The sequence below is a fragment of the Nothobranchius furzeri genome, chromosome 19 (genome assembly GCF_043380555.1).
Source record: "Nothobranchius furzeri strain GRZ-AD chromosome 19, NfurGRZ-RIMD1, whole genome shotgun sequence".
Taxonomy (NCBI): Eukaryota; Metazoa; Chordata; class Actinopteri; order Cyprinodontiformes; family Nothobranchiidae; genus Nothobranchius; species Nothobranchius furzeri.
In genome coordinates, this window is record NC_091759.1 from 6,904,463 (window position 1) to 6,927,599 (window position 23,137).

The 23,137-nt window shown below is 40.8% G+C and overlaps 2 protein-coding genes across 3 annotated transcripts; both read left to right on the forward strand.

Annotated features, from left to right (window-relative positions):
* Nucleotides 1–1,974: 1,974 nt before the first annotated feature.
* Nucleotides 1,975–7,184, forward strand: lrrc71 (leucine rich repeat containing 71). Of its 2 annotated transcripts, none has more exons than XM_054745093.2 (17): nt 1,975–2,109; nt 2,427–2,459; nt 2,555–2,683; nt 3,048–3,143; nt 3,235–3,310; nt 3,405–3,479; nt 3,646–3,714; nt 3,797–3,956; nt 4,043–4,126; nt 4,493–4,567; nt 4,708–4,785; nt 4,905–4,971; nt 5,045–5,097; nt 5,176–5,199; nt 5,275–5,383; nt 5,733–5,827; nt 6,617–7,184. In XM_054745093.2, exons 1-17 carry the CDS (start codon nt 2,100–2,102, stop codon nt 6,692–6,694), a joined length of 1,311 nt encoding a protein of 436 aa, XP_054601068.1. In that variant the 5' UTR covers nt 1,975–2,099; the 3' UTR covers nt 6,695–7,184. The 2 variants fall into 2 exon arrangements, with proteins under 2 accessions (XP_054601068.1, XP_015829035.1); XM_015973549.3 differs by having other exon boundaries at nt 4,911–4,971.
* A 7,303-nt stretch (nt 7,185–14,487) lies between these two features.
* On the forward strand, nt 14,488–20,618 carry LOC107394559 (histone-lysine N-methyltransferase SETDB1-A). Its single transcript, XM_015973548.3, has 11 exons — nt 14,488–14,511; nt 15,228–15,330; nt 15,956–16,133; nt 16,520–16,626; nt 16,727–17,656; nt 18,203–18,352; nt 18,726–18,921; nt 19,041–19,114; nt 19,846–20,036; nt 20,125–20,226; nt 20,304–20,618. Exons 2-11 carry the CDS (start codon nt 15,246–15,248, stop codon nt 20,325–20,327), a joined length of 2,037 nt encoding a protein of 678 aa, XP_015829034.3. The 5' UTR covers nt 14,488–14,511; nt 15,228–15,245; the 3' UTR covers nt 20,328–20,618.
* The last annotated feature ends 2,519 nt before the right edge of the window (nt 20,619–23,137 follow it).

Below are 23,137 nucleotides of genomic sequence, written 5' to 3' on the forward strand. Positions count from 1 at the left end.
TACAGTGCCAAGTTATGTAAATATACACACTTTACATTGAGGAGTGTCTTCAAAAGCAATATCTTAAAATGGACTTTGTTTATTATTATTGTACTGTACAGATCTCAGTCCTAAATGTATTATTATAATAGTATGATTTCTTCCGTTTGTATTACTATAATGAAGACACTTAAGCTCCGATGGGAAATAATTTTTGTAATGTCGGAAAAGAAAAATTTCACCGTAATTGTCCTGATGACATGAAATTTAGGTTTTTGTTGCGTTTTAAGTTAATTTCAGCTTCATGTGCAAGAAGAATGTCAGACAGACACAGAAGGAAGGCATTTGGATACGACATTGGCTCAGCAACAACTTTGTCACAGAATTTTGTTAATACTTTTAGGGAGAAACGCACTCCTTGTTTTTTTTTTTTTTTTTTGTTTTTTTTTGCTGCAAAGTGTTGAACACTAAAAAAAATCAAACATGAAAATGTTGAAATATTTTTAAATGCTGACATAAACGAAAGTAAAACGGTCAGCCCAATATCATCCAATATATATAAATATATATATTTTTTGTTTATTTGTTTGTTTTATTTTTAAATAGGATTCCGTTTTGTGATAGCAGTCATTGTATGATCCTTGTACTTGTATTTGAGTGTTTTGTGTGAGCCGTTTAGTTATTTTTTTAGACAATCACAAAATAAGATGCAAGCATTGTAAAAGGCGACTGGCAGACATTTTGTGATGTGTAGTTTGTAAAAAAAAAACAACCTTCTTCCACTGGTGAAAAGTTTGTAATTATAATTCTTAAAAGTCATGAAAAATGCTGTTGGTTTTTACTTTTTGTTTTATATTTGTTTTTGTTTGTTTTTTAATAAAAAGCACTACATTCTTGTCAGAAATGAGTGTCATGTGTTGTTATTATTTATGTATATTTGCATTTTTATACATGTGCATGGATGTGCATGTGTTATTAATATACATTTGCAGAAAAGTAAGAAGAAATTACACTGTGGAAGTTTTTATAAAATGATTTTGTCTGTTTTCTTTACCACAAAGAAAGCTGCCCCCTTTGTTTGTTTGTGCCTCCTATTTGCATCCTCATGCTAAGTATTTCATCATCATAGATTTTTTATGATAGTTTTATGATTTATTTAAAAAGAAAAATGTGCCAATTAAACCATCCTTTAGTCAATGTTTTTGTTCTGTCAATTTCTTAATTTTTGTTTGACCATCAGTGTTTTTCTTGATCATTTTAAGAAGCTGATTCAGGTAGTAAGTTTTTCTTTTGAAGCGATTTTTTTCCTCTCAATGTCTTAATATTTGTTTGATCTCCAAAGTGTTTTTCTTGATCCTATTGGCACAATATCTTAATTCCATATATGACCATTAGGGTCAAAAATCCCTGCAAAATGATAAGCACATCAGACTTTCATCACTGAAGAGTGATGAGGTAAAAATGCAAAGCCAAGCTTATGAATGGCAAACGTTTTGTAACCACTTGTTACAAACCAATCAGTAAAAGCATTTTGTCCTAATGGGCTCCCGTAGAAGAAAAGATGGTGACGCTTAACTACCGGAGTCCAGGGTCTGCATCCTACGTCGGCCGAGTAGATCCTTCAAAGGATGCAGACCCTGAATTGAGACACAGCCACAGACGTTCCCGATTTTTATAAATGCAAACCCGCCAATAGTTTTCAACAACTGGGCATCATTTAATTTATTTTCAACAGCATTTCGATGGATATTTCCAAACTACACATTTTCTCATTAACATAAATGTTGAGCAAACAAAAACGTTTGAAATGAAACCCGGCTTCTTCACTTGAATAATTTTCACAAATTTAAAGACAAATTTCATAAAGTAACTGTTTTTATTAACATAATTACCGCCAACCCAAGTAACTAGTTGTAAACACCATCAAGTTTTAATTTGTAAAGGTGTTTTTGAACAGCTAAAATATCGCGATAGCTTACAAGACTGCTTAGAGCTGGTTGCCGCGGTAACGAGTTTCGCCTGGGTCACGGTGAACTAGCAAAAACAGATGTTTTTGCATACTCAAATTCGGTATTGGATTATTAACCGAATAAAATTAGTTTCATTTAAAATATACAACAATGTTTAAAGGTAAGCTTGATAAACTCCGGTTAGCAGTCGGGAACAGACAAATTAGCAGCAATTTAAACAATAACGCCAGCTACTGTCAAGATTTCATTAAATTTAAATTAGTCATTGTAGATTTGATCACATGAAATGTATTGTACTTTAGCCAAAACTTTACTCACTTAGAAACATAACTACCAACAATATACAAATTATTTATTAATTATTCTAATAAAAACAAGTAACACATTCATTTTTTAATGGTAAACTGGAAAACATAGCTACATCTGGGTTAGATGTATCTCTTGCAAACCAGACCACCGGTTTCTGTTCTTCTACAGGAGCAGCGTCAACGGACTCTGCACTGACTTTTGGTAAGCTAAACTCTAAGGCTGATTATGGTGCTTTTGTTTGTTTGTTTGTTTTTGTGACATGATTGGTTAATTCCCTAATCCCCACCATCCTTCAGATGAATATCAGTGCACAGGAAACGTGGAGACTGACTTCCCTGAGCTCTGTGCTCTTCTGGGTGTGAAAAATATCCCAGAGGTCTGCACCAAATCTTCCACCATCACCAGATCTGAAGGAGTAGATGCTGGTAAGCGTTCTGTTGAATGCATGCATGTGGAACAGTCATTACTTTTTTGGGGGAAGTAGGCCGGATATGGACTGTGAACTGGCACTCAGGTTTTTGTACTGTATTTTAAAATGGATTTCTTATTGTATTTTCATAGGATTTATTACGGTATTTTACAGGGATTTCTTAGTGTATTTTAATGGATTTATTAATGTATTTTAGTGGTCATATCTCTGTCCTATTGTGTTGCATTTTATTGGTGTACAGCGCTTTGTTTGTCCATTCTGGCCATGTGAAAGCGCTCTATAAATAAAGTTGATTTGATTTGATTACTTTTTTGCATTTTAGCTGTTATTTAATAATGAATGCGTCATTTTATTTCCAGAAGACAAACAGGATTCACCCCACTGGTCAGTGGCGCAGATAAATGTTGAGCTGGAAAATAAAAATCCTCTTAGTGCCAAAAAGATCACGATTTCTGGTAAGACCAAAATGATTCTGATCTTACCCATTATTTTGCACATGTAAACAAACAACATCTTAAAACATCGTCAAATCTGTTATGAGTTCAGGATGGAAAGTGAACGAGCGGATCTTCAGAGTGTTGCAGAAGATGCTTCCTTCCTTGAGCCAGATAGCGAGCCTTCAGTGAGTAATGAGCAGGTTGATAGAAGCAAGCCAGGTTAGCGCTGTTGCTGTTTGGTTCTTGTTTGTTTCTGTTATCTTGTCCACTGTGTGGCAGGCTTTGGCATGCAGGACTGACAGATCAGATGGTAGCCTCCCTCGCAAACACACTCCCACTGTGCTCCAGTCTCAGGTAATGCAACGCAAACCCGGAGAATTTGTTTAAGAACACTTTTGCATCATGTTCATGACATCTGGGTTGGTGGTTTAGAAGGAAAACTTGAGTTTAAGTCAGGAACAACAGAAGAACTGCTGATAAACTGATTAAAAACAACTTCTTAATTTTTGTGTCATTACAGAGTCGTGTCTCTGGAGGGAAATGTTCTTCAAGACCAGAGTTTTCACCTTCTTTTCACTGAAAGCTGTGTGTGAGTCACATCTACCGACCTTCAACCCTAACCTCTTCTTTGAATACAGACATGTCCAATTCATGTCACGTCTCTTTCCAAGCCTCACCCAACTGCACTTGCGATGCAATCGGATCGGAGATGAAGGTGCTCGTCTGATTGGTTCGGCTCTCTCCACCCCCACATCTGCTAACAAGAACCTCGTGTACCTCAATTTGGCATTCAACTGGATCGGAGATGCGGGTGCTGCGCATATTGCTCAAGTATAACCCTCAGCTGATTTTATATTCTCCCTGCATGCTCCCATCAAAGCTGCTGAGATGTTTTCCTCTTGTTTGTTTTGCTTCAGGGCCTGCGGCTGAATCGAACGCTGCTTCTTCTCTCACTTGCCAACAATATGATCGGAGACTTGGGAGCTGCTCATCTGGCTGCAGTATCTATTCTTCATTCTATTTTCTGAAATGCTCTAACCTCAGCAGGGTTGCAGAGAGCTGGTGTCTATCTTCGTTGGTCGTTATGCGACGCCCTGGACAGGTCTCCAGGTCAGCTAGGGCAGTTTAGAGTCTCAGATTAACCTTACATGCATGCTTTGGTCTGTGGGAGGAAGCTGGAGAACCTGTGCATGCATGGACAGAACAAACTAACTTGCAGAAAGCTTCTCGCTGCAAGCCAATAGTGCTACCAATTGCTCCGCCCTTCTGCCCTGCTGCAGGATCTGTTTACAATAAACACTTAGACAACAATCTATGTAAAACTTTAGTAAAGATGTTCTGTTTTAAATAGCATTATCCACTTTCAGATACTTGTGGATTTTCCCCTAACTCACGAGGAGATTGTGGAGAGGAGGAAGCTAACTCTGCAAAGAATACGTGCTGTGAGTGTGACAATAATAAGCTTTCTTCTATCATTTCAAATATTTATGTTTGTAGAACAAAATGTTGATGTGACATGCCTAATCCTAAAACTAACACTACAGATTAGTGACCTGCGACCCCTGTGGTGGATTTTTTTCAGCGTCCTCAGTCCGATTCTGTGCAATCGCCTGTGAAAGTTGTCAGTGAAATGGATCACAAAGACACATCCAGAAAACAGGTGAAATATTAACATTAAACAACTTACAACGATGAAAAACAATCCGTAGAGTAACCAAAAGAATGTAATAATGAGATGTATGAGAGTTTTAAGTAATGAAGGGATTGTGGCTTCTTGAGAAACAGAAGGAATCTTCCAGAAAAAATGAGAAAACAACTGGGAAAAAAGAAACTGCCAACACAAAAAGTAATTATTCATATTATATGTTCTGCTGTTGTTTAAATGTTTTCTCATTGCTGCTTTTTTTTAAACCTCCCAGTTGCTGACATTGAGGCAGAGGTTGGAAATCCAGGAAAACAACTTGCCAAAGAGGTACGTAAAGCGCTCTCTTGAGTTTATGACTAAAAAAGAATATTTAATTAGGGTTTTTCTTCTTCTTTTTTCCTTCAGGATCCTTCAAGATCTCTGAATGAGGTTTGACCGATGTAGTGTTTAATGGTGGAAATATTTACTCACTGATGCATCATGTTTGAACATCTGAAAATGCAGGCAGAATCAGAGGAAACAGAGCACCTCCTGCTGGACAAGTCTGTGTACAGCAAGGACGGGCAGCTTTTCCTCCCTGGACACAAGTTGCTAACTTCCCTCAACCTGTCAGGTCAGCAGCTTTAAAACAGCATGCCAGCTTCAAATCTGCCAAGATAAAATCATGTTTCTGTGGAACCTGATCTTAAAGATGCATTTTATATCGTATACAATATATATCAAATACAAGCCATTTACCATTTTAACTTTTGAATTTGAAATCCATCAATAGTTTAAGGTTTTGTTTGCACAGGTCAAATGTTGGTGTTAAAATCCTCATATGTTTTTCAAACACACATCATACAAAGTTTATTTTGTGTGTGTGTGTGTGTGTGTGTGCGTGCGTGCGTGTGTGTGTGTGTGTGTGTGTGTGTGTGTGTGTGTGTGTGTGTATGTGTGTGTGTGTGTGTGTGTGTGTGTAGGAAACAGAATAACAGAGAAGTCACTTCCTCTGTTTCTGAATATGCTGGAGATGCAGGAGGAAAAGGGAAGAAGCCTGTTACGCCTGCGTTTACAGGTGCATTTCTCTTCCATTTAAAGAGCAAGTCACCCCCTACAAGAAACTTACTTCACTCCCACTTCATGTTTGAAAAATGCAACAAATGCTGTTGCCTGGCAGACCGAGAGGGCGGAGCCGCTAACAAATACACACACACACAGACTCACAATGACATTGTGACATCATAATGTATCAGCTGACATCATAGTGTACCTCTTAGCCAGTAGCGGTAGCAGATCTAAATTCAAATACAGTGCAGAATTTTTCCCTGACGAAGGCACAACACTGACGGTTTTAGGCGGAATAAATTTGAACTAAGACCCACTGAAGTGTCAAATTATTGAATACACATGTCTACAGCACAATTAGACACTCGTTTATATAGTTTGTCAGCAAAAAAAAGCTGATTTGGGGGTGACTTGCTCTTTAAGCAGCTGAAATTTTGTTTGCATGTAAAAACTACATAATTTAACATAGAACAGTTTACATTTAAGTTTCAAAATAGGATAAGTTTTTAGAAAATGTGATTAAAAATATTTAAAAAAAAATTTTAAAAAAGGAAAGAAAAATTGCAGTTTTTGAACTTTTTGTTATTTTTTAATGTAGAAATATTTGTTCATTGTTTAGTTGTGCTTTACTACTTAATTAGTTAGTAATTATATTCTTCATTAAAAGAAAAAAAACTTTTTGTCTTCTAACCTGGACACCAAAAAGCAACAAATAAACTCAAAATAATCCCATGAGAGTTAATCTTTGGTATAAAATTATTGTATTTTTTTATTTATTTATTTATTTTGTTACACACAGAGAAACCTCTTCCCTGAAGAACACCCAACATACCTGAAGATAGAGGAGATACTGGCCCTCAGAAGCCCTCAGATCTGAAACTAAAAGTTGGATTTACGTCACCAACCAAGTTATGTCTGCAAATAAAACAGTTACATAAAACAAAACACATCAAAATTTGATGCTGAATGAAATGTTTCAAAGATATAGGACTTACCGCCACCCAGAAAATAGTTAAAACAGGATGTCTTTAATGGTATTATAATAACATGCTTAAAAACTTTATTCTGAAGGGACACCTGGCTTTTTATTCCTCTATAACTTTGATAACATTTTATTAATTTCTTCTTCTGTTATTTGTCGTTTAAGTGTGTTTGTTTTTCCATTGCGGTAGAAGGTAAATCTAGTCTGCAGTTGTTAAATCTGCTGCTGGGGGCTGGCCATATAGATTTGAGTAATAAGCTATAAATGATTTTTGTATTTCTTCCAGGTTGCATTGTGTCTTATTGGTCTGCGGATTCTTTATCTTATGTATAAATCTGTCAGCCTGTTGCTTTCATGCTTTTCCAAATAAACGACCACATCATCGGTTTGCCTCTGAGAACTGCCTTGGCAGCATCCCCTAACACACTAGGTGAAACATCTCCATTGTCATTGTGGTTCATACATTTTTTAAATTCCTGTTCTACACATTTATGGAATTGAGTTTGATTAAGAAGACTGGAACTGAGTCTCCATAGAGTCTCTTCACGGTTAATTTCCAAATGTGATTTCAAATAAACCCCAGCACTTTTTATTTTGAATGGAGCAGGCTAAAATAAGGACAAACACGTAGTACCAGATTTCAGACACTAGAGGGCAGCAACTCACCAGAATGTTCTACTTTCTGCCAACAGAGGTCGCAAACTCTGCATTCTGCTTTGTCTTAGCCCTTAAAGAGCAAGTCAATCCCAAATCAACTATTTTTTTCTGATAAACTGTATAAATGCGTGTCTAATCGTGCTGCAGACACGTGTAGTCAATAGTTTGGCACTTCAGTGCATCTTAGTTAAAATTTAAAATTTCTGCCTGAAACTGTCAGTGTTGTGCCTTTGTCAGGTAAAAACTCTTCATTTTATTTTAATTTAAATCTGCCACCGCTATTGGCTAAGAGGTATGCTATGATGTAAACTGGTACATTATGATGTCACAATGTCGTGAGCATGTGTATTTTTTAGTGGCTCCACCCTCTCGGTCTGCTAGGCAACAGCATTTGTTGCATTTTTCAAACATGAAGTGGGAGTGAAGTACGCTTCTTGTAAGGGGTGACTTGCTCTTTAAGCTAGCTGCTATTGGAAGGGTGATCTCAGCATCAGCCAATCATGAAGATCTTAAATATACGCCCACCAATGGTGGGCACCCCTGTGGCTGTAAGTGGAGCGACTCCACTGTTTGCCTCCGTTATCTCTTCAAGCCAAGCTTAAGAGCTTTCATTAAAGAACAATTATCCAAGAGCATTAATCTACTCATTAGCCATGTCCAGCGACATCAGGACTTGACCGGCCTGCCAGATGGGCTGCATCTCCAGCGGCGACCTGCACGCCAAATGTGAGGTCTGTCTCGGGGCTCATCACGCTGGCCTGGCCTGGCCTTGACCCCCCAGGCCTCGTGCCCGTTTTGTGCCGCTCTGCCCATGGCTGAAAAGATCTGCCGGGTTGAGTACTTCACTGCCGCAGACTAGGAATTTCCGGTGGCTGACACGTACTCGCTGGACAAGGCCTTAAGCCTGGTTTATGCTTCTCCATCAGCTCCGCAAGGGACAGACACGCACGTTTTGACGGAAGCGTTTTGCTCTTTTACTTCTCCGTCTCCTGGAGAGTGTTGCAAAGCAATTGCCCGGCAGGACAACAGAGGGCGTAGCGCTGTTCTGTGGTATCCTGTCATGTATCGGTCCACGATAGTGTGTTTATATTGTGTTTTTTGTGTATATAAGAGACTTTTAACACGGACATATTTCTCTCTCATTCTCCCACCTCTTCATGCGCTCCCCACCTCTAAACCCACGTTTCCTGTCATTTGCGTCCACAAATAAAACGCTTGCTGCGCATCTTTTCACTCCTCCAGTCACGGGGGAATTAAACGTTCATATTTTTAGAATTTTTTCGCGAGGCATTCTTCAAGCTTCTCCGTGTCTGCCGCTAGTTAAACTCGGCTCTCTTTGCAATGGCGGCGCTGTAAACAACGGCATCCTGACCAATCACAAGCTTGCATAATCCGTCTCGTTCGACGGATGTTTAAAAAAGTGGGCTCGACTCCGTACGTACTTGCGTGCCTGCCGGAGCCCTACGCAAGGACGGATAATGGAGTTGCGTGTCTCCGCACTGAAGCAGATGGAGAAGCACAAATCAGGCTTTACAGTTTTTCAACGTTGGCCAGGCTCGCCGGCTAGCTCCAACCGACTGGACGATGACATCAAACGTGAGGAGTATGCCGAGGCTGGCTGCCATAGCCCTTCTTCCCTCCTGGACAACACGGAGGTTGACAAGCCTCCCTCAGCATGTTCCTCTGCTCCTTCTCGCTGCTCCCTGCCAGCAGTTAGAGCACTGCTCCAGGAGCTACCGCTACCAACACTATCTATAGTGGGGATGGTGTGCTGCTGACCTCTACTCAGGACGCTGTGGATCGGTGGGCAGAATACTTCGAAGACCGCCTCAATCCCACTGACACGTCTTCCAGTGAGGAAGCAGAGTCTGGGGACTTTGGGTTGGCCTCTCAAATCTCTGGTGCTGAGGTCACTGAGGTGGTTAAAAAGCTCCTCTGTGGCAAGGCTCCAGGGGTGGATGAGATCCGCCCGGAGTTCCTTAAGGCTCTGGATGTTGTGGGACTGTGTTGGCTCTGCAATATCACGTGGACATCGGGGGCAGTCCCACTGGACTGGCAGACCGGGGTGGTGGTCCCCTTATTTAAAAAGGGGGACCGCAGGGTGTGTTCCAACTACAGGGGGATCACACTCCTGAGCCTTCCTGGTAAGGTCTATTCAGGGGTTCTGGAGAGGAGGGCCCATCGGATTGTTTAACCTCAGATTCAGGAGGAGCAATGTGGTTTTTGTCCTGGCTGTGGAACACTGGACCAGCTCTATACCCTTAGGGGGATCCTGGAAGGTGCGTGGGTATTTGCCCAACCAGTCTACATGTGTTTTGTGGATTTGGAGAAGGCGTTTGACTGTGTCCCTCGGGGGGCCCTGTGGGGGGGTACTCCGGGAGTATGGGGTACCAGGCTCTCTGATACGGGCTATTAGGTCCCTGTATGAACGGTGTCAGAGCTTGGTCCGCATTGCCGGCGGTAAGTCGGGCCCGTTCCCAGTGAGAGTTGGACTCCTCCAAGGCTGCCCTTTGTCACCGATTCTGTTCTAAACCTTTATGGACAGGTTTTCTTGGTGCAGCCAAGGTGTGGAGAGCATCCATTTTGGTGGCCTGAGGATCAAGTCTCTGCTTTTTTGCAGATGATGTGGTCCTGTTGGCTTAAAGGTTTCCAACAGTATGTTAAATGCAGCACACGTCAGGGGAAGACTGGACAAATGCTCTGGCTCGGTACCAAGATGCATTTAAAGCCCTCTCCCTCCCCCTCTTGGCTCAGCAGACCACCACATCATCCTGCTAGCCCCTGCTTACACCCCAGTCATCAAGAGGATTAAAAAGGTGACCAAAAGCATCCAGCAGTGGACAGCGGAAAGTATTCTCACCCTACAAGGATGTTTTGAGGCCACTGACTAGGTCAGCCTTCTTTCTTCCTCTGATGACATCAACAATCAAGTCGACACAGTATCATCATACATCTCCTTCTGTGTAGACAGCATCATCCCCTCAAAAAAAGTCACCATCTACCCCAACAACAAACCTTGGATCACCAAGGAGCTAAAAGAAATCCTTAACAAAAAAAAAAGAGGATTTTCTTTACCGGTTCTGCACAGGATAAGAAAGAAGTCAATAGGGAGGTCAAGAGGGCCATTAAAGCTGCTAAACTGAAATATAAAAACAATGTGGAAAAAAAAAACTTCGCTCAGCCTGGCAGGGGCTCAAAACCATGGCTGCTGCGAATACTGTGGTCACTGCCTCCAGAACCATCCAGGTGGAGGGAGGCAACCCCACCTCCCTCCCTGACGACCTCAGCGCTTTCTACACCAGGTTTGAGACAGACAATATCACCCAGCTTGAGGAGTCCAGATCCTCACTCAAACCTGGCAGCTCTGCACTCACCTTCCAGACCGAGGACGTGGTGAGAGCCCTCAGGAGGACCAGGGAGAGGAGCTCACCCGGCCCTGACATCAGTAGTAGAGTTCTGAGGCACTGTGCAGAGCAGCTATGTGTTCCAGACTCTATTTCAACACTCGCTTGACAGTCACATCGTCCCCCAGCTGTGGAAACACTCCACAGTTACCCCTGTCCCAAAAAGAAGCAACCCAAAGTCTCCTAACGATCTTCGTCCTGTAGCGCTAACCTCCTTGGTGATGAAGGCCATGGAGAAGGTAATAAAAGAGCACATTGTGAGAGCAACTGAGCCCCTGATGGATCCACCCCAGTTTGCTTATCGTGCACACAGATAATGCAAAAATCTTCATTCTGGACTCCATCCACAAACATCTGGAGCTCCCTGACTCCTTCGCCAGAATTCTGTTTGTTGACTTTTCATCAGCATTCAACACTCTGCAGCCTCACACCCTGGCTACTAAACTTTCCTCCCAATTTCATTTAGATGACCAGTTAACCCTGTGGATACTGGACTTTTTAACCAACAGGACTCAGAAAGTTCGGGTCAACAACTGTCTCTCCGGTCTCCGTTCCACCTCCACCGGCTCCCCCCAGGGCTGTGTGCTCTCCCCCCTGCTCTACATCCTCTACACCGACGACTGCAGATCCACACATCCCAACTGTCACCTGGTGAAATACGCTGATGATACAGTCCTCCTATCACTGCTGTCAGGCTCCTCGCAACACCACGGACCTGCTCTTCAGGAGTTTGTAGAATGGTGTGACAGCTCCAAACTTGAACTGAATGTGAGCAAAACCAAAGACATGGTGGTGACCTTCTGCAGGAGGCAGAGGGATCCGGCTGCTTCAGTAACCACCATTATCCACGAGAACCCAGTGGAGGTAGTGGAGGAGTACAAGTATCTGGGAACCACCTTTGACAACCTCCTGAAATTCTCTGCTAACACAGAAGAGATTCTCAGAAAGTGCCATCAACGGTTGTATCTCCTTAGGAAGCTCAACTCCTTTGGAGTCAGCTCCTCAGTCATGATGACTTTTTACTGTGCCTTCCTGGAAAGCATCATGACCTTCTCCATCACTTGCTGGTTCTACTCCCTTAGCCTCCAGGAACAGACTGCAGCACACTGCATCAGTGTGTTCCAAAATCGTTGGCCTGCCTGTCGGAACTCTTGCTCAGGTTTTCTATCAACAAGCCCTGAGACAGGCAGCCAAAATCCTCCACAACCCCTCTCACATTCTTCACGCCGCATTTCAGTGGCTCCCCTCTGGGCGACACCTACGCTGCATTTCCTGCAAGACTGAGAGGAGGAGAGCCACCTTTGTCCCCAAAGCCATTCTGCTCTTTAACTCAAGCAGATAAGATAATACCATCCCCCGATAAACCCTCTCCCTGGGCTCTCCATATATTTAACTTTTATACAGATGACACTTTAGTCACTTTATTCACCTACTTAGTGTTTTTTGCATATTTTTCTGTTTTATCCATCTTCTTGCTGCTTTATTACGTCCTTATTGCCTATTTATTCAATGTTCGTATGTCCAACATCATGCTGTTCTGCTGTTATTTTTTTTTTTAATTGCCCCTCTGGGATAAATAAAGTTTTTCTGATTCTGATTCTGATTATTTGCTGTGGGGGAAGACGTCATGGACGCAAAATATTTTTATATAATTTTTAATGGGCTACATGCAAGCCTTTTGGCCAAAATAAACGTAACAATAGGCTATTTATTTGACCGTTTATGACTCCTCATCTAATAAGCAGCAAACTCACGACAGCAGTGTGGTAGACCAAAAATTGTCGCGCTCAGACGTGTAAAATTTGTTAAAACATGTAACAGAAAATTCCCTTAAAATCCATTCAGATATATTTTTACATGTCAACATTTACATGTATTATAGTTTTTTTGACAAGTAGTTGCGTGCATCCAGTAAATATTAGTCTATATATTTCCCTTTTCTGACCACCAGGGGAGCTCAACAGGCACGTGGAGGCGTGTTTTGTACGGGGCGTGGTTTGTAGGGGCTGCAGCTAGGTAATATTGATCTGATGTCTGCAGCCAGATGCTTGTGGAGAAAAGGAGTAAAGGGGAGTCCCTGCGCTGCAGCGGACTTCCGTTTACAAAGCTTTAGTTGAAATAGTTCAGATTAGGGTTTGGTTGGATTTTTTCCCCCAAATGTTTATCCCTTAAACATTAAATTAGATTACTTTGTGTTGAAATTCAGAAATGTGTTTGAGTTAATTATAATTTTCAGTGAGAACAGTTGCTTTGATTATAAGTGATTTAATAATAATAATAATAATAATAATAATACATTTTATTTCAAAGCGCCTTTCAGGACACCCAAGGTCACTTTACAGAAAACACGTAATAAAATACAATAAAACAATAATAAAACCCAAACAAGAAAAAACAAAGAGATTTAATCACTCTTCTCTTGTATGTATATGTGTAACAATTTGGAGTTTTTAAATTTGTTTTAGATAAAGACAACATTGTTTATATTTTAATTAGACTGGAGTTATTTTGTCCCTTTTTGGATTGGTAAGACTTTTTAAACGCGCGATTTAATATTTTTGATAGCCTACACAGCATTCAGCAAAATGCTCTAAAACGTGTACAGTGACTAAAAAACACTCGTCTAATGCTCACATGGAGATCTGTAATTTAAATTACCTGAAAAAGTGTTTTGCAATTACATTTTTAAATAGAGCAGTTTTTTATCCACCGAGTAAATATTTATTAATTATAAATAAATTATATTTAGGATATTGATTTGATCGAAGGTGTAGACATACTAATAAACAGAGGGGGCGCCCGCGCGCCATTCTGTGAGTGTTTGTGTACGGCGAAGAAGCCGTAGAAGAAGTAACAGAACCAGAAGGTAAGATGCGTTTATTGTCGAACAAGCCAAAATACTGTTTGAGAAATGTATTAGAAGCAGCGAGAAAGTATACATTTTAATAATAGACACACAAAATAGTTTAATTACAAAACGAAACTATAATAAGTTACACTTTTATCCAAATGTCCTATAAATGCGTAGCCTAGAAACAAACGGTTGAAGTAGCGAAAGATTCCGCTTTACAGGATGTTATAACATCTCAGACTGGTCAGGAAAGATACTACGAACACGTAAGATCGTATTTTCGCGCCATTTATGTGATCGGACGCTGCAAAACGCGTTTACGCGTGTTGTACAGCACGTTAAATAAAACGAGCCGAAGCTTCGCCATGCAGCTGCTGAAGCTGCTCACATCAGAAATCCACGGTGGAGTGGTTAGTGATACGTTTGGGCTGATTTGTGCCGTGTGTGTGTGTTCTCTGGTCTGTTGAGACCAATATAGAACCTGTTGACCTTATTTCTAAGCGGTGTGTGTGGAGAAAACCAGCTGCAAGGACACAACGAATGCGGGAATGATGAATGCGGCCATGTACAGGGATATCCTGGACATGAAGGACCTCAGACTGGGCTGAAGGTTTACAGTCCAACATGACAATGACCATAAGCACACAGCTAAAATAACAAAGGAGTGGCTTCACGGTAACTCTTTGACTGTTCTTGAATGGCCTAGTCTGACTTAAACCCAATCGAGCGTCTCTGGAGAGACCTAAAAATGGCTGTCCACCAACGTTCACCAGACAACTGGAGAGGACCCCCAAATCCAGGTGTATGAAACTCGTTGCATCTATACCAAGAAGACTCACTAAGCTCGGAAAGATGCTTTTACTAAATCCTGTGCAATGGATCTGAATACTTAGGACCATGTGATATTTCAGTTTGTCTTGTTTAATTAAACTGCAGAAATTCAGTATGTGGTGGTGTCGTGTTTACACTAATGAGGAATAAAAGGAATTTAATTGATTTTAGAAAATGGGTGCAATATAACAAAGAGTGAAAAATTGACAGGGGTCTGAATACTTTCTGCAGATACTGTATAGCCTTGCCACAACTGATTCCAGTCGTGGGGCGGAATCTACAGTTGGTTTCAAACTGTCAATGTGACATACTCACTGCTACGAATGTCAGTCAGCGTGACAGTCCGCCATAAGCTGTCAAAGAAGTCTGTTCTTGACTCACCCAAATCTAAATAGTTAAAAGTTAATGTCAAAGCTCTTCCAAATGAGCTGCCGCCGCCATCTTAGCTGTTCCGTTCCGTTGCATCATCACGTCGTCCACCAAACCAAAACAATCATTTTGTTTTTGTTACTGTTTGTCTAGATTTCGAGGCTAGAATAAATCTGTAGGACTATATAAAGATTATTTCCTGTTTATGTCAGCCATGGCTGTTATTGGGTTTTCTAGGTGGTGAAAGCAACCTAAAACACACGTTTGCTGTGAATCAGAAGTGTGTGTGAGACTTTTTTCATTACTTGTGTTTTAGAAGCAGGACGATTTGGAGATGAGAATGATGGAGCTTCAGAAGCCTGGATCAAGGACAGAAAACAATAGGAATGCTACATCGGATGAGGAAAATGGTGAAGATGGTATGGTCATGTTGGCTTCATTTTGAGATGTTTTAAGTTAAAAACAAGAAGTGCAGAAGAACAACTTTAAAACAAGCACTAATTATGATGTTAATCTTTCTTCATGGTGCTGAGTAACTCTTCCCATGAGCTTGGCTTCAGGCGGTTTCTCTTTTTTTGAGATGATTTTCCTGCTTTGGATAATATTCCCACAGATTAAGTCGGGAACTACGGCCGTACAGAATGATTTAATGCAACACTAGTTGCGATCCCTCCATTGGAAATTGAATATTTTTGGATTTTTACTTATATGATTCTGATTGGTACAATTTTTCTAAGACATTGTTAGGGGGTCCTGTTCATTGATGATGCTAAATAATTCAGTCCAGTTAGTTTATTATCCCTCTTGGGGAAATCTGGAGCACAACGACAGCAGTCAGAGTGAACAACACAGCACAGTCTACACATTCAACATCAACACCATAATGCCATTCGTAAAGTCAATCTACCTGAAATAAATCCCATAAAAATAAAAATGGTTAAGAACAGTAAAATACTACACAGAGCAAGATGAGGCCATCTCGAAGTGTGTACTGCAGATAATTCACCTCCAATGTGTCCTGTTGGGAAATCTTGGTTGTTGCAGTGACTATGGAGGAAGATGAGGTGGAGATGAGCTACAAGGAGCTCCAAATGTGGATCAGAGACCAGGTGGAGAAGTCCTGTTTGGCGTCTTTTGGGGGGAGAGAGTACTACTATAGTCAGCTACAGTCTCTGTTGAAAAGGAAGATAACACAAACAGAAAAACTTGTATCCCTCTGCAAGTAAGTGCTGTCAGTCTCTTATTGCTAGTCCTGTTTGGAATTGAGAGCTTTTTTTTTTATTATTATAACAATTTTCCCTTAGCCTTAATTATTCTCATGACAAAATATTTCCCCTGAATCCTGGAGTTCTGGTACTCGACTGTAGGAGTGGTAGTAATTAGGCCGTGTGTGTGAGTACTTCAGGGACATTTAAAATATCAGCAGCTCATGACTTTCAGTGAGGAATAGCCTCCGTATGATGCATGTATTGTTCTTCCGAAGCATCCCGTCATCTCTACAGAGACCCGCTTTCACTGGTCACTGAAACTTTGTTTGGATTGTGACTTTGTGACTTTTGTGTGTGTTCATCCTTTTAGTTTAATCTGCTTTCGTTGAAATATTTTCAGATCTGTGTCAGCGTTTGAACAATCTGTAAAGGAACTGTACTCCATGCTGGGATTGGAGTACATCGGATACGACTTTAATTCTGGCTGTAGTGATGCTCCAATTTCCAGTAATGAAAAAACTATTTCCTTTTTATTTAATCGCTCGTCTGATTGTCCCTGTTTTTCATAACTTGTAACCCATGTTTTATTTTTGTTTTTACCTTTTAGAGGATGCACTGCCAGATTGGTTCAGTTCTAAAGCCACAAGCGACCATGATGCTAAGGGATCTATTATTGTTACAATGAAAGAAGTCAAGGTGGTTTTGACTAAGCTCAGTGCAGCTGAGATCAAAGCTGACCTCCATCCAGAACCGCCTCAGATTGACGGCAATGAATGTGAATCTTTAAGCAGTGCTGAGTCTGAAATGTGTTGGGAACCAGAACCTGACTCAAGTGGCTCGGACATTTCAGATTTTACTAAATCAGCTAAAAGAAGGAAGATGGATCTAAGCAGGACATTGGTGAAATCTCGCCAAACTTCTCGAGGAACTAGAAGACAAGCTGTTATAAGTGAAACAGAAACGTCAAGTTCAGATGGGACAAGCCGCGGCGCTGAAAACGAGACAATGGAAACAGCATTGGAAGCAACTGCAGCTACTAATGCTAAATGCAACGTTTCAGAAGCCAGCAAATCAAAAACGCCGCAAGCTAACAAAACGAAAACAGCAGAGTTCAACAAAGTGAATACAACAATACAAGCTGACAAAAAATTAGGAGATGAGTCTAGGAAATCTGAAACATCACAAGCTGACAAGACAAGAGATGAGTCTAGGAAATTGAAGGTGCAACAAGCTAACAAGACAAAGATCGAGTCCACCAAATCAAAAAAATCTCAAGCTGACAAGACAACAGATGAGTCTAGGAAACCAGAAACATCACAAGCTGACAAGACAAAGATCGAGTCCACCAAATCAAAAACATCACAAGCTGACAAGACAAAGATCGAGTCCACCAAATCAAAAACATCACAAGCTGACAAGACAACAGATGAGTCTAGGAAATCGAAAACGCAACAAGCTAACAAAATAACCTCCCAAGATAAAGCCAATTCAGAAAGCCATGCAGTAAAACCTTCCACATCGTCTGCAAACATTAATGGTAAGAGTCTCGAACTTAAAGCTCTCTTTCACTGAGAAACTGTGTAATACTTGTTCTTTTTGATGCATGGTCAGTAATTCTGAATGTACGTTTGCTGAACCTGAAAAATGTCTTCAACCCCCATCCAGCCGCAGAAAGAAAACTGACAAGAAAACGATTCGGTCGGTTAATTCACCTCCATTGTGTCCTCTTGGGAAATCTTGGTTGTTGCATTTTGCACATGGAAAATGAGCTTTTATTGCCTCACACCTAGACCTGTGACCGTGGAAGGCTGTTGATTTAGTAACCAGGAGAGAGCAGAGCACGTGTTGGCTGGTAGAAGCTAACTGTTAGCAATAACAACGTAGTGGAACACGTTCAGGCATGTGTTGTGTTGTGTTGGTGGAGATGTGACATTTGTTACTCAGGAAAGAGAAGTGAATGAAGGCAGTGGAGGTGGAATGAGACATTTAAACGTTAACTACTTAGATTATTCTAATGTGTAAGACACCTAACCTTAAACAAATGTAATAATTAACATTTTTTGTGCTTTTTTTCCACTGATAGGGGGGGATTCTGTGAGCCAGAAATCTTCTACGACTACCAGCAATCCTCCAAACGTTCCTCTAGAAAAGATCACTGTAAACATGAAAGTCGTGGCGAGAAGGAAGGCATTGAGTTGGCATGCAGGAAAAGTTACCGAAATAATTACAAAAGGTAAAATGTTAAAACAGAGAACCGGACATGAGTTGCTGGCAGGATTCATCTTCAAATGTACATTTCCTGTTGCTACCAGAGCCTATCTAGAGGCCAACTGAAGGAGAATACGCCTCCTCGTGAATGTGCGTACGTCACGGCACGCACTCTCACAAGTGCAGCATGAGTTTAAAACGGGCCAAAAATAACGTTAAAATACATGAGCTCGTGCCAAAAAGTACTAGACTTAATCATATGGTTAGGAGACTAAAAAAAACTCGGTATAGATTTTAAAAAAACTTTTATTTTAACAAAAATATGACAATGCAGTTTAAGTAAAAGGCCAGGATCGTAAAATCCTTTTGGTAGAACCTTTCTTTTTGTTTATTCTTAGAAGACGGCCGCGTGAAATACAAAGTTGCTTTTGAAGAGAAGGGGAGGGCCCTCGTCTCTGGCCACCATATTGCCTTGGCCCACCAGCCAAAAGTGAGTTATCTGTCCACTGGTGCTCGAGTGGTGATCGAGACTGAAGACGGTGAGTTCATGCCTGGTATTGTAGCAGAGGTCCCCGGCAGGAAGAACCACATGAGGTTTGTTTGTGTTTCTAATTTACGATTAATGTAATTTTTTGGGTTGTTTTAGATTAACACGTTACCCAGCTTACATGGACTCAAGAGAAAGCTTCTTGTTATTTCTTCCTTTCTTCTAGATTCATGGTGTTTACTGATGATCACACACCTGTCTACATTGCCCTACCTAAAATTCGTCTGGTGTGCCAACCTTGTAAGTTTAAATGTCTTTAATTTAATCAATAATCTTCTCTGACGGGGTTGCGTGGTGCAACAGTTGGTATGTTGTAGGCTTGAATCCTGGCTGCAGCCTTTCTGCTCAGAGTGGGTATGTTCTACTATGCATGCATTGGTTTTCTCTTGGTGTTCCGGTTTCCTTCCGCAGACCAAAAACATGCATGTCAGGTTAGTTGGAGACTAAATTGTCCCTAGGTGTGTGGGAATGAGTGAGTGAGTGAATGGTTGTTTGTCTGTGTGTGTCCTCGTTATGGACTGGTGACCTGTCCGGGGTGTCCCTCGTTAGACACCAGCTCTCTGAGACCCTACTGAGGAATATGCAGTTAAAATAAGGAGGAATATTTTCTGTATAGTAAGGAATAATAATGTAAAATGTTTTTTTCTAGAATTAGTTTGAATTCTGTAAATTAAAAATACTCAAAAACAAGGATATTCAAATCTTTATTGGGTTAAAGATGTGCTGCCAAGATTAGTCGATTAGTTTTTGGTAGCTGACGACCAAAATCATTGACCACAAATTTAATAATCAAAAGTTTTAAAGAGCAAGTCACCCCCAAATTAACTTTTGACTTTTGTATATTCAAAGCGTAGCTTATTGAATGACAAGAAAAACATCTGCACCATTGAGAGAGATGTGAATAATGTTAAAAATCATTTCAAAGTGAGTGGAAGACTTTCCGGTCATCTTTCCACATTTTTCTGCGACAGTGGCGGACCCTTTGGATGACATTCCCGATAACAACCACAGGGAGTTCATGCGGGACTACCTGCGTCAGTGGCCCTTCCCAGCTCAGACCCATTACAGAGTTGGACAGAAGATGAGGGCACTATATAATGGTACTCAAGAGAAGGTTGAAGTTTTGCAAGTTGACTGCAGCTTGATTGAAGTCATTTTTGAGGTCAGTATCATGTCATTTGCTTTAGTTATTTGTTATTTTTTAGTGTTAGTTTTGTCCGGCTGAGCAGTTTCTATGTTGTTTTGCTCAGGTGGATCAACATAAGGAGTGGCTCTACCGAGGCTCAATACGCTTGGAACAGATGCTCGAAATGTATGAGGAAATGGGGGCGAAAAAGAGTGATGAGAAAAAGGTTTGAATGTTTTTCATTTAATGGTAAATAATCATTTTCTAGTGATTGCTAATGCCCAGTTTTCCTTTATTTTTCAGAACAATGGGACGGTGAAGAAATGAGCCAGTCATCTTTCTTTCTTTTTTTTAGTTCCAAGGGGAAATAAAGGTTTCCTGTTGAAAGTATTGGATTTTGTGATCAGAGGGAATATTTTTGTAACTATTTCTTAGCAGTGCCAGTTATCATTGCACCTTATTTCTTTGACCAAAAACCAACCAGAACATTCCCTTTGAACCAGCTTGGATCCAGTTAATGTGCTGTTAAATGTTTATGTTTTTACATATTTAGCAAACAAAAGCTGAAAGGTCCTCCTCATTGTGCCTGAGAAGTATTTGATTAAAATGTATTTTTTACAGGTTTTTTTTTGTTGTTGTTGTTGCGCTTTTGTGCAATTCTTAGAAAATATGTTTTTTTTTTGTGTTTGCCTTTTTGTCCAAAACCACACATTATTTTGAAAAATGAATGTGAACCATTTGAACGCCACAAGAGACTCGCATCTCATCTGTTGACGTTATATCAACAAAGTTTCAAATGTTAATTTTGGATGTATTTGGGTTTATCATTATCCTTCTAGAAGGTGAAGGTTCTCAGTCATCCAGGTCATGGTAATCTAAAGGGGTTCGAATAAAGGCAACTGGACTTCATTGGTTTGTTCAAGAGGTTCTCATCTGAAAAGCTTTGCCAATTCTGACTAGAATATGGGAGTGTCAAGCTTATTAAGTTTATCAAGTTTATAAGCTTGACCCTCCCATATTCCAGTCAGGACTGACCAAGCTTATCGAATGAGAAAGACTTGAAGAAACCAAAGAAGTCCAGTTGCCTTCATTAGGACCCTTTTGGATTCCTTTCTAGAAGTCCGTCCATCTATTGTTCTGGGGTAGGGCATGGAGCTTGTGTCTCCAGTGAGGGACACCTTGGACAGATCTTCAGTCTACAACAAGGACACACGGAGACGAAGAGCATGACAAATGGTCATGTACTCATCTTGCATTTATATGTCTGGGAGGAAGTCCACTGATGTATGGCAAGAACATGCTAACTTCACTCCAAAAGCCTTTGAATGGGATTTGGACTGGCGACCTTGCTGCTAAGTGACAGTGCTATAAACTTCACCACCATGCAGCCCTTATGTAGATCATTCTTGAAATACAAGACTGCAGCACTTGGGTCAGCTGCCATGCTGTTTTATAAGTGCTTTATAAATAAACTTGATGATGATGATGAAATACAAGACTTTAAATTTTGTACTGGTAAATAAACTTAGGCCAATAACAAGTGTTTATACTACTGATGTGAACTCTGGGCAAATGCACAGCTGGACATATTGAATACACCCAATAAATGACTGAGCTCCGCTGTTTGTTATTCCCTGTACTCTCACACTGCCTTCGTTGACCAGGTCTTTCACCTGGTGAAATAAAAGAATAACACATTACTGGTCATTTGTCGATGCTTCTAAGAAGGACTGCTAATATGAGCTTGATTGAGAATAAGGATTCTAATTTCATTAAGCCAACTTATAAAAAGAGCCTTGATTTACATTTCTATGTATCTTTGGAAAAAGTACCTTTCAAGAAAATCAGCATTCATAGAATAATTCCTGGTGGATGTACACACCATTCTAGACACACGCATTCATTCCCATGGAACCATGAAAACATAATCAATGGAATTATTTGTAATTAAACCCAAAGTAAATGTGTTTTAATCCTGCTACGAGGTCCCAAGACCCAACATTGTCTTTGCAAAGAACCATGACATTCATAAACAATCTCATCCCCCATGCTAACTTATGTTGCACTTCCGGGTATGGATGAATCCTTCCAGTTAAGGCTGAAAAACGTGAAAAGTGTGTTGCTGCATTTTGCATAACAAAGATATTTTTTGATCTGCAGTTGACATTTTACATTTTTCAAAATGGGGGTTCTGTGGAAAGGCAAATATTAAATATCTTATCGGCTGTAGAAAGTTCTTTGAACAGCCTGTTTGAATGCCTTAAAACCAGATGAAAAAAAATATTTTTGTACTTTGTATAAGCACAAATATTTTGTGGTTAAATGGAAAAATAATGACATTTTAGACAAAAGTACTACAGTATATTGCTCCACAGCAATTATAATGTGGTATATAATTTCAATAACTATCCATTTTCAGCTGCTTATCCAGAGTAGGGTCGCGGGGGTGCAGCAGCCTAAACCGAGAGGCCCAAACTTCCCTCTCCTCTGCCACTTGGGCCAGCGCCTCCTGGGGAATCCCAAGGTGTCCCTACGCCAGCTGAGAGACATATGGCTCTCTCTCACTAGCATCGGCTCCACTGCGCCTGGACTGGGTTGGAATTGTTCCCGCGTGCAACCGGATGTCTTTTCAGCCCTCTTCCCGAAGCGGTCTTCCTGGAGCCGAACAGGGCTGAATACAGCCACTGCTGACTGATTGGCCTGCTCAAAATTAAGTGTACCATTAGGGGAGCCTCCAAATGGCAGATAGAATCAGCCCGTGGGGGCTTACATGCACAATTCATTATTCTGGATGCTGTGGAGTTAACGCCGTTTTACTCATTGCTTTGAGGAGGTGCGCGCGCACACACACACACACACACACACACACACACACACACACACACACACACACACACACACACACACAAACACACACAGTGCTGCCAGACAGCAAAGCAGGATGCAAAAGTAATCAGAATATACAAAAGCAAGACTGCTCAGGCCGCCTTTGTTTAATAATGGAGACACCACAGACTTCTTCGCACTCTTTTGCCCTGCACACGTGCACAGAGACGCGCTCATGACATCACAGGACACAGACTGCCCATGTGCTCATATACATCTGCATTCCTAAGGCGGTGTGGAACGAACACAGC